This window comes from Misgurnus anguillicaudatus, chromosome 11, assembly GCF_027580225.2.
Source record: "Misgurnus anguillicaudatus chromosome 11, ASM2758022v2, whole genome shotgun sequence".
NCBI classification, from domain to species: Eukaryota; Metazoa; Chordata; class Actinopteri; order Cypriniformes; family Cobitidae; genus Misgurnus; species Misgurnus anguillicaudatus.
The window spans coordinates 34,102,502-34,114,042 of record NC_073347.2 but is presented as its reverse complement, the minus strand read 5'-3'; the positions used below and the strand labels follow the sequence as shown (position 1 = coordinate 34,114,042).

Sequence of the window (11,541 nt, the reverse complement as noted above, 5' to 3'; positions counted from 1 at the left end):
GATTGGGGAAAAGTGCGCTCAGCATAGCGAAGGAGAAGTATAGAAGGGCCAATCATCAATCGCTAAATACTCCGTAATGTGACGTATTTGCCCATCTTTAGGCAAGAGTAGTTGCTGAAACAACTTGGAAAATGTGTTTTTTGCGTAATATGCAGGTTAAGAATTAAACGTAACGGTATAATTAATGTCAGGTTTAATTGTTGGTCTGATTACTGTTGTTTAATTGTGACCTTAGCAGGTGAATTTAAAGAAATCTATTTCCCCCCATTTAAATAGATAGGACTTTGTCTTGTATGACCGAAAAAGCCGCCCGGGGGCGCTGCAAATACGGATGTCGAGTGGCTTGACTTATTTTAAGAACTTTAGCTATATAAAGTTACAATACCACTCCCTAGTGGAAAATTTAGGAACTGTATGATTTTGTTTTGTGTAAATACAGTTTACGCCTCCCAAATTTTGCTGTGTACACGGCCATGGTTATTACATTTCTAAGTTCTCTGAAACAAACATCATTGTTCCAAATTTTATAACCTACGAAGTGTCAAATAATAGCCTGAGATACTTAAAAAGCTGAGATTCAAATCGACTTTTTAATTTCCTTTATGTAAACGCAGACAATAAATACTATCTGCATGGTGTTTTCGTCAACGTCTATTTTGAATTAAACATGTAAAGATTTGATAAAGTCAAAAAATGCCGTGACCCGGATTCGAACCGGGGTTGCTGCGGCCACAACGCAGAGTACTAACCACTATACGATCACGGCGAGCCAACTGGAGGACGGGTCTACACGTCGTAATTCCGAGAGTTGATCATGACACATGAATCAGGTAGTAATGCTCTGTCGCATGTTATTTTTCTCCTCTGCTTCATTACAATAAGCATACTTTTATTTTTTTTAAAAAGTTTTTTTAATCAATTTACAATCAAGTGCGAAGCACAGGACAGTAAAAAGTATCCAAATTACAAAAAACAACAGCACAGACTTCACATTTGTAAATGCAATATAAAACAATTTTTCATTTTAATTTACTTCAATGTCAGCTGACATAGAAGTTATGCAATAACGTTGTTTTCGTGATATATTCAAATATTTAACCACGATAATGATATTAAAATAGTAATGTATTAAATAAACAGTTAAGAGTTTTAAGATTACATTTTTAAAACTTTATTAGTTCGTTTATTTTAACAATTGAAAGAACGACTGACAGCTGGAATCGTGTTTTCTTTAAATACTCCCCAGTAAAGCTGTGGGTGTGGCCTGTTTCGTAATGTCAGACGTAGGTAAGGCGTGACTAAGCAATTCCAACTACTTTAGGAAAACAGAAAGGTACACAAAAGTTTTTCTTAGATACTAACATTGTATTTGTATGTATATATTGTGAAGTTAATCGAAAATGATATCGAATGTAAATTTACGAAATGTAACTAAAAGTATATTTGTCATATTCTGAAATTGATTGGTCGTGTCTGCAGAAATCATGGCGCCCTGACGTCTTCATGAGAGTTTTGTTATCCAGCAATGAAGTATGATGAAATGTGTTAACCGGCAAGCGCTTACAGAGATATATCCTTCGGTTTTATGAAATTTCCCTCAGTTTTTCTTCGAAGTATTAGGTAAGTATTTAACGTGTGCTTTTGAATAAGTTTTTCGTTGTGCTTTGTTTGCTGTGCGGGCGGCTCGGTACGCTCGCGCCGGGCTCGTGTGCTGTACACACGCTTTTAGCTAGCTTCATCGCGGGACGCTTTCGACATTCCATAATCAATCGTCTTTCTTATTCTTTAAATTTGGGCGTCGTTTGGGTTCATGGAGCTAAAAATATAACAGTAAGTCGATGTAACAAACACACAAAGACGCTGAAAGACGGCCGCTTTTAATTGGACCAAACCAACACTAATCCTAAAGCGCCGAAATTAACTAACAGTTAATAGACTGTTGTGCTAACCGTGAACTTAATATGAACCTGAACTTAAACCTGAAGCGTTACATGTACACAATATAATGGACTGAACCTATACTAAATCACTAAACTATACAAGCTAATTCATATTTTAAACTAACCTATACTAAATCACTAAACTACACAAGCTAATTCATATTTTAAACTAATTAGATTAACCTAACAGCAGTCTGTTTGCTTTAGTTTTGTGTGTGTGTGTGTGTGTGAAGTCAAAACTCATGTTAATCTGTATATTTGTTATATATTTTTCAGAGGTGTCTCGACAGTGACCGTCAGAATGAGTGATACAGCTGTGAAGAGGGTTGTGAGTAACATTATTCGCTCCCCAGAAGACAAGCGAGAATATCGAGGACTCGAGTTCACTAATGGCCTGAAAGCTGTTCTGATCAGTGACCCCACCACTGACAAATCATCAGCTGCACTGGATGTCCACATAGGTATAAAGGAAAAATCTGATGAGTCCGTCTTTATTATGAGTTGTAATTTATGCTTCTCCCCATTCCAGAATGTTGGCTTCATATATCAGTGCACTAAAGTTATTGCTCAATGAAATGCTTGCTATTTATTACTAACCTGAAGGACATCTAAGCCTCCATTATTGGCCATCAAGAAGCACATTTAACAGAATTGATCGGCCTGTTTTAGTATGTCTGTCTGTCTATCAATCACTTCCGTGCTTCCTACCTTCCATAAACGGCCTTGGCGGTTACCCTTGTCCCAAACTTTTATTTTGTATGCGATTAATCGCGATTAATCTTTTGACAGCCCTACTTGATGCACCATCTATGTGTTGAAATGAATGTTGGTACGGATGTGTTTGTCAGGGGAAAAGCAAATGTGGTCGTCGTTATCTTTGTTACACACTTTAAAGAAGACTTTTGCAAACATGAACACAATAACCAAATGAGGTCTGTTGTGTTCCCTTCCTCCATCTGGCTTTGTTTGTCAATGTACACAATTCAGATTTTTTTAATCCAATCTTTAGGCTTGAATGTCCACACTGTCATTTTTATTTTGCAGTGAAACAGGATCCGTTTGTTTAGACACTATAGTAAATATTCACTGTATTTACATCAGCTGCCATCGTAATGCAGGTGGTCAGTAAGAGATGTTGATCATTCACATACTGCTCTTGCACAAATAAATGCTCTTTTTTTTATTTAACACATTTTATTAAGTAAGTCTTGCAATAGACTACAAAGCAGTGGTGTCTTCAAAGCGCCTTACAAACACATCGGTCCAGCAGCATGCAACTTTTATTTTAATCGCACAATAATTGTTTTACCACGATTATATTGTTTTTAGTTGTTTGAATCAATCATTGAAAACGATTAATTCCACAGCCCTATTGAACGTTGCAATGTCCTGCAAGTTAGCGCATACTGTGTTTCCCTTTAATGCCGTGCAGCAATTATTTCAAATACAATAGCATACCGTCATACTGACCTTTGTGTAAATATAAGGATTTGATTAAGCGTCTTGAATATGTCTGAACCTGTACCATCAAGTGAAGCAGACAACTCGGCGTGCAAGTTTGTCAAGTTATTTGTCTCTCTGTGTGTGCATTTTTATTGATCATCTCCTCTTTTTGTCTTGCAGGTTCCCTATCAGATCCTGAAAACATTTCAGGTTTAGCTCACTTTTGCGAGCACATGCTGTTTCTAGGCACAGAAAAGTACCCCAAAGAGAACGAGTACAGCCAATTCCTCAGCGAGCATGCTGGCAGTTCCAACGCCTTCACCAGCGGAGAACACACAAATTACTACTTTGATGTTTCCCATGAGCACCTGCAAGGTGCATTGGACAGGTAAATAATCCAAAAAAATGTGTGAATTATTAAACGGTCATCTGCAATGCCGACCTGTTTTACTTGCTGAAAAACAATGAGAGCCCTATATTTGAACTTACCAAAGGGCGGCCGTCTTCGGTCCTTCAGGTGTCACGCTGTCTTTTGGTGTGGAGTTACACGTCTAGGAGGAATCAAGTTGCTCTGTTTTAGGATACAGGAGCGTTACCCCATACACTAAATGCTATTGTGGATCAGAACACCACCTGCTCATTGAAACTTTCATGATTAATCTGAACAACTTGACTCGTATTGTAATGAAAAATATTGCTAGCTTTAAAAAGGAAGTCTGACTGGAGTGCTTGCACAGTAGTACAAATGTGCAATATCGAAAACAATGCAATGGCATGCTAAATAATGCAGTATTATATATTATTTATTTTTCTACAATCAAATTAAGTGGTTTTAAAATATATTTTTAAAAAAATTATACAACCAACATATTTCAGGGATTACAACAACTTTTGCAAGTGAACAGTCATGTTTTACTGTTGCATAAAACAAATCAGACATTTTAAAAATGTAAACAAACAAACAAAAATATGATCAAATAAATATCACCACTATCGTGCACGGTTGCACACACATGCATATCCCAACTAACATCTGCATGCCAGATACTATATTATCTGCATAGACCTAAAACTTTGACCGGACACTACTTTTTGAAGTATTAAAATTAAATTGCTCATTCAATCCAAATAAACCTTAATACCGCACATGTGCATATCATGATATGCAAATGTTTCATGCCGCGGTATGCACACATGCGGTATTGCGGTATAAATGCACTGAAAGGGGTGTAAAAAATATAGCTGGTTAAAAGCCCACTCACATTATAGCGATAATGATAACTATTAGGGTTGGATATTGGCAAGGGCCTCACGGGTACGATACTTATCGCGATACATGGGTCATGATACAATGTATCGCGATCAGATACAATACGTTGCATGTTGCGATACATTGCAATGCTTTTTCTTTTTTATCAAAAATGTTAAAAATGTAGAAGATTTCTTTCACTTTTTTTTTAAGCCAAAGTGTGTCCACACGAAAGCTGCAGGTGTTTTTTAAATTTTCTGCCATTTTTTCACTCCCGTTAACTTCTGAGACATAGGCCGTATATGACAGACAACTGGACAGCGACAACTACAGCAACGGCGGAGGATTTTTTTTTTTTAAATATCGGTAGTAGTGATTTGAAATATCGATACACTATGGTGTATCACTAAAAATCACAATAGTTACCTGTATCGATATTTTTGCGCAACCCTAATAACTATATTAGCGTCCCCACCACCGAACGATAACTTTATGCTAATTCGCTTGCGAGGCACAGTACTCGCGGATATAATTTACCTTCAATGGCATTAATATTGCATATTTCCATTTATTTTTATTTAACTTTTAATTTTATGTTATAGACCTCAGCAATGAGCTTCTCCGCAGTGTCATCTGTCTTTTTAAATGCACGTGCACTTGAAGTTGGAATGGATTTGATTGGCTGTTAATGGTTTATTTAAAATTAGTCAGAAAAAAATGCTCCCAACGATGTCGTCCATTATATCTTTAATACAAAACTATTTTTAAAAACATATTTTTTTATAGTTACAGTTATAATGTAAACATCCCTTAAGTCTAAAATCAAATAAGAATGCAGTTTGTATTTCTAATCTAAACCCCACCTCTAAAGCTCTCATTGGTCAACAGATACCTACTCCCAATGATTGACAAACCTTTGTGTATCAACGGATCTAGAAGGTTTTAATATTTTTTATGTGGCATTATTCTTTTGTCACGTTAGCCACAATTTTTTTTTTTTTTGAATATTTTCCCCAATAGGATTGTAACAGTAGGATGTTGTCTATAAATTTGCAACAAAGGTAAAACATTTTTTAATATTCGCCAAAACCAAATTTGATAATTCAGTGCTAGTTTTTGTACTGGTTGGCCTTCCGTTGTTCTGAATGCGTTCTTTAGCACTATTAACTCCATCTTCGTTTGCATGGCAGTTAAGCTTGGACAAAAGCGTATATGCCAATTTGAATATATAAAATTGAAAACTTAAACATGCAAATCATTTCACAGCTGTAGGTTCAAGCAACGTCTGGTCTCCCTCTAGACAATGTATTTAAACCACACATTTGAATATTGTTAAAGACCTTTCACCCTTGTGCTTCATATGTTGTTTGAATTTCTCCTCGCAGGTTTGCTCAGTTCTTTCTCTGTCCTCTGTTTGATGAGAGCTGTAAGGACAGAGAGGTGAACGCAGTGGACTCTGAACACGAGAAGAACGTCATGAATGACGCTTGGCGGCTGTTTCAGCTGGAGAAAGCTACTGGGAACCCCAATCACCCCTTTAGTAAATTTGGCACTGGTATGAAAAGGTTTACACCTGTTCCTGTCATAATGTCCTTTCTTTAGTTTGATTTTAGTTAGTTTATGTCTTCTCTCTATTTATTTGATCGATAAAAGTCTCTCTACTTTATCTTGTAGCACACCCCTCCACAGAGGATAATGTCTAGATTGATTTACCTTAATCTACCTTGAGATTTATCGGTGCCCAGAATAGCCAGATGGTGGCGGCCTGGAGTTATATAAGGCTTAATTTGTCAGTAAATCAGATGTTTATTTAATTTGAGTATTGGTACCTAATGCATCTGTGTTCATTGGTGCTCAAACCCCACCCCTTATGAAAGCTTAAAGGGATAGTTCACCCAAAAATATTTTGTCCTTTACGGTACATTCACACTGGGCGAAAGTGTTAACGCTTGACGGAAGGCTTGTCTGAAGCGTGGCCAACAGCCAATCACAGTGGCCGCAGTACATGCTCCAGTCTTCCATAAATGTAATTGGCTGGCTCGGTCTAGGTTATTTGCATAAGGCGATGTGATTGGCTGATGCACGCGTTGCCGCTGCTTTAAAAGTGGATAAATATTCAACTTCTACCGCGAGCAACGGCAGTGACGCGACGTCGATGGATCCACAATTCAGTTCGGCAACGCTTTACGTCACCCATTGAAAGTGCATGAGAAGCATTAACGCTTACACCCCTTGTGAATGTACCATCACTGTTTTTATTTTGTCCTTTATGCTCATTTACACACCCCTCAATTTGTTACAAATCTGTATTAAATTCTTTATTCTGCTGAACACATGTGTAATCAAGCAGGAGCACCATTGACTTCCATAGAAGGGAAAAAATACAATGGAAGTCAATGGTGCTCAAAAACTGTAGGTTAAAAACATTGCTCAAAATATCTTCTTTTGTGTTCATCAGAACAAACACATTTATACAGGTTTGTAACAACTTGACGGTAAGTAAATTATTTATTTTTGATTGAACTATCCCTTTAAGTATTGTTGAAGCCCCATCCAATCAAAATGGCTTTCTGTGGCTTTTTGTCCACATGTGTTACTGTGGGTTCACACCAGGCGCTTTGAGGCGTCAAATTCACGTCTACCGTGTCTAGTTTGCCGCTTGAACATTTTGTTTACTCGCTTCATTTGCACGTGAAATTCTAGTAAATCGAGACATTCACGCGGACATTCGCATCATGGGAGCTGCTTCTGCGACTCCGCTCGCTTCCTGTAATCACGTCACTACTAGAGCAAGCTCCTGATTGGTTAACGCGGCGTATTTTAAAGTTCAAATTTTTCAACTCGCACTAGACGTGCCTTAACGCCTCATTCGCGCCGCGAGACCTCCAGACACGCGTCAACGCGTCTTCACATTAACTTAACATTGAAATCACTAGCGCTTGATGCCTCTACCGCGGCTGGTGTGAACGCAGCATTAGGTTTGTCTGCGCTTATTAGTTGTTAAACACCTATCGAACATACATTTAAGCACTAATGACTGTAAATTAAATGTCTTTTTTAGGCAATAAGTTAACCCTTGAGACAAGGCCGTCTCAACAGGGTATTGACATCCGTGAGGAACTACTCAAGTTTCACTCCACCTATTACTCATCCAACCTGATGGGACTGTGTGTGCTGGGCAGAGGTCAGTCAGCAGTCATGAATACAGCTGTGGAAACTACATTACCTTTGATTCAATTTCATATGTCAGATAATCCCTGGAGATAGTCAATGTGCAATTTTACTCTGGACAGTCTTGGAGAAATTTCCTTCTCTTGCATACAATTCTGTGCTTGGTGTTGAAACATAAAAAAAATTTAAATAATAACACTACTACACCATAAATGCCAAATAATGCTGATGGTCTGTGAGCTCTTCACAACACATGCTAGATTTTAAATTTCACTCTTAGTATGAGATTGAATGTTTTATGAGTGCTGTCTTGTTCTCTGTTGTGTTTATTTAATTTAAAGTTTAAATATGTGTTTGACACACCTTTGACAGAAACGCTGGATGACCTGACGTCTATGGTTGTGCAGCTTTTTGGAGAGGTGGAAAACAAGATCGTGCCTGTCCCAGAATTCCCCACACACCCTTTTCAGGAAGAACATTTGAGGGTGAGCTCTTGACCCCTACACCCTTAAAAACTCACATCCTAACCCTACTATTGTTATCCTACACCCTAAAAACATCTCTTTGCACCTTACACCCGTTTTTGGATAAATCAATAGGTCTGGGAATACTCTGGTAAATATATGGATAATATGTGTGGGATTTATCCCGGGATCGTTTTGATTCATTTACACTGCCGGTGATTTTCCGCAATTCAAACTTGTTCTGGCATTAGGGTGTGACTTGTAATGTTATTGTGCACTTGGTGGATTTTTTTCACAGTGTCTTAAAGGGCCATAGCAACATTCATCTTTATTGAAAGTGGGTCATATTTGTAGTCAAACGTTGTGCCTATTTGACCGAGAAAAGACAGAATGTGACTTTAGGGCACATTTGTATGGAAAACTACAACTCCCACAATGCACAGCTCTGCAAGCCAATCCCACCAATCGGAACACCGCTCAGATATGCTTTTGTGTACATAAACGCCACGTTAGTATAACAAAGAAAATAGAAACACTCACTTTATAGTCAGAAATCTGTTTATTCCTGCAGGCTTTGGCTGTCGCTTCCAGTTTAGGATTCTAAAATATGTATCCAGGACACCGCTGTCCATATACGGTACGAAGCTTGGGTAGTAGCTTCATTTAGTTTCTGATATATTTTTGAGAGTGCTTGGCCAAACATGTATATTCCCAAAGAAGACAATGCCCCATCCTGCACACAAACGCGTCCACCGCACAATATGAATACTACACAGAATTCCCGGCTCAGCGCTTGTGCTTGTAAGCTGTTTATTTTACACGTCTGTGAAATAAACATGCGCAAAGTACCTCTCTTGCCCGGGACCATTCACCAAACAAACGTCCATATTCTGATCTAATGCGGAAATGTTATACAGAAAGCACACAGCGAGAGTACAGGCACTACTAGTCCGTCCAAGCTCTAGCCAGTCTGGGCTTCTCTACGCAGCAGAGGCCGAGGGTTGCGGCGTCTTCCCCGGGCTCCTTTACGCAGCCGAAGCACCTGCCTCAGCTCTTTGCTGTATTGTGGCTCATAAAGGTGCCATGAACAGCGGATTAGAGCATCACGGTTGCGAAATCACCCTCAAGGTTTCCCGCAGCACATGTCAGTTCAGGCGGCCCGCCTTAGCTTTGAAACCCTACCGCCTTAACTAGGTCGTCCAAAAAAAAAAAAAAATTCGCTGCACAAAAGGCCGTCAAGTGCATCGGCGAATAGCGCGTACGCGCTTCACACCGCGACCTGGGACGGACTGTCACTGTCTGGAGGGTAACTAGCCAGTTGATAAAACATCTCGGAGAATAGTGCATAGGCGCTTCACACCGCGAGTGTGCACGCGTGCTACACGGCCTAAATGAGATAAAGACGTGGTCCGTCATGTCTGGAGGATAGCCAGTTGATAAAACACGTGTCCGTGAGAACTGTAAGTGGACTTATGTTTTGGGTTATTGTATTAGTCTATAGTTCTGCCAAATTTAAAGTAAGTTAGCTGGTGATTTTGTTGTTTGAGCAACCTGATAGGTAGGTTTCACGTGCCTGTGTTGATTAGATATAATTGTTGAGCACTCTTGCTCACTTTACAGTAGTTACACTCCTTTAAGATAATGTAATTAATAGTGGGAAATAATCAGATTTTACAATTTTTGCGCCATCTATCATCGTTCACCTGACGTTCTACAACATCTGCTTTAGTTTGTGTTTATATTAACCCTTTAGTTTCACTTCATCACGCAGCTATTCCCATTAGAGGTATCTGTTAAAAACATTTAATTCATTAATAATCTACTGTGTGTTCATTTTCTGTCATAGTTTCTTCAAAATTAAGTTTTGAGTGTTTTAAATAAAAATATTTTAATTTTCATCATGACACATACGCCCCGCCCCTTTGATTGCCACGCCCTCTGCACCGCCCACTCCTACCACCTTAACTAACAAATTTTCTGCGGGAAACCCTGACCCTCTTCCATATCATATCGATTACCTTCCGCTATTATTGTGACATGAAGTCTGGCTCGCTCCACATCATCTGTTAGCTTAACTTAGCATGAAGATGGCGGCTGATGTTCGTATATTTTCGTAAGTCCCACCCACTGATCTGTAATAGGTCTTTAGTTTGAGTGGGTCCCACCCATGGGTCCCACCTTGGAAAAATGAGGAATGAGTGTCTTTCACCCTTGACAAAGATACAGCAGTTCCTTCTTTCATTGACGCAAAATGACAAATTATACATCATTGAAAGAAGTAAGTGCAACACTGAAATCTGAATTTCTCCCATCTCAGGGGAAACTGAGGGAATGATGCACGACCATTCAAAAACATGACTGGGGTTCTAACTAGTGATGCACCGATGTATCGGCCACCGATATTTATCGGCCGATTTTTGAAGAATTTGAAACCATCGGCATATCGGCAATAGCACGAGAAAGGCAGATATCGATTGTTTATTAATTAACTGCATAAATAAATCCATTATATGTAAAAAATGAGTTAATGTTATTAATAAAATAAATGCTGAATAGCAAAAACCACCTTTGAAGGTTGTTATGCTGTCTTATTATATTTGTTTTAGCTTAATTTGTGCCTCTCTTATTATGGTCAGTTGAATGTTAATTAGATCCAATCCATGTTTAGTAAAAATAATTTGATGCAGAAATAAGCTAGCTAATAGACCAACTGTATAGTATTGTATACACGTGTTTAATATCGGTATCGGCCAGAAGTTGTCTGTTTAAATCGGTGTCGGTATCGGTCGGTAGTGTCCCTTTAAGTTTGCAAATGACCTGCAATATCTCTCGAGAAACCATGCCCATGCCTTTTCTGATTCTATTATAAACTAGTGCTTTGCGCACCGTTCCATTAAGCTGCCGAACTCTGCTTAATTTCGGCACGGAGATTGAGTTCAATCCAGTTTGCAGACTTTTTTGTGAATGTTGATAAAGCAATAAGCCCCAAGAAGCAGTGGGTTACCAGTGCATTTTATAACGGCTAAGGGGCGTTGTTAGGCACGACGCGAAGCGGAGTGCCTAAAACCCCCTTAGCCGTTATAAAATGCACTGGTAACCCACCGCTTCGCGGGGCCCACTGCGTTTATAAAACGGTTGCTTCAAATTATGTATAGCAGGATTTCATATAATAAAACACAGCAAATAAGTTGTAATTATATTAGTACAGATATTAGTCTTCCGCCAAACAAAGTAGTTCCTCAGACTCAAGTGTGTCTGCAACAGAGCGGTTCCC

The 11,541-nt window shown here is 38.8% G+C and overlaps 1 protein-coding gene and 1 non-coding gene across 4 annotated transcripts in view; one reads left to right on the top strand and one right to left on the bottom strand.

The window, feature by feature from the left end:
• Positions 1–694: 694 nt before the first annotated feature.
• Positions 695–766, bottom strand: trnah-gug (transfer RNA histidin (anticodon GUG)). Its single transcript has one exon. It is a non-coding gene; the product is annotated as a tRNA-His (tRNA).
• Positions 767–1,226: 460 nt separating this feature from the next.
• ide (insulin-degrading enzyme) overlaps positions 1,227–11,541 on the top strand; it is a 37,185-nt gene continuing 26,870 nt past the window's right edge. The window contains exons 1-7 of one of the 3 annotated variants that reach the window (XM_055171042.2): positions 1,227–1,333; positions 1,480–1,620; positions 2,217–2,401; positions 3,564–3,771; positions 6,018–6,187; positions 7,694–7,816; positions 8,176–8,288. In XM_055171042.2, the coding sequence (XP_055027017.1) occupies positions 1,586–1,620; positions 2,217–2,401; positions 3,564–3,771; positions 6,018–6,187; positions 7,694–7,816; positions 8,176–8,288 (834 nt within the window). In that variant the 5' untranslated portion in view covers positions 1,227–1,333; positions 1,480–1,585. Of the gene's footprint in view, positions 1,334–1,353; positions 1,621–2,216; positions 2,402–3,563; positions 3,772–6,017; positions 6,188–7,693; positions 7,817–8,175; positions 8,289–11,541 lie in introns of those variants that run through there. The other 2 variants (XM_055171041.2, XM_073873585.1) reach the window with 2 other exon arrangements.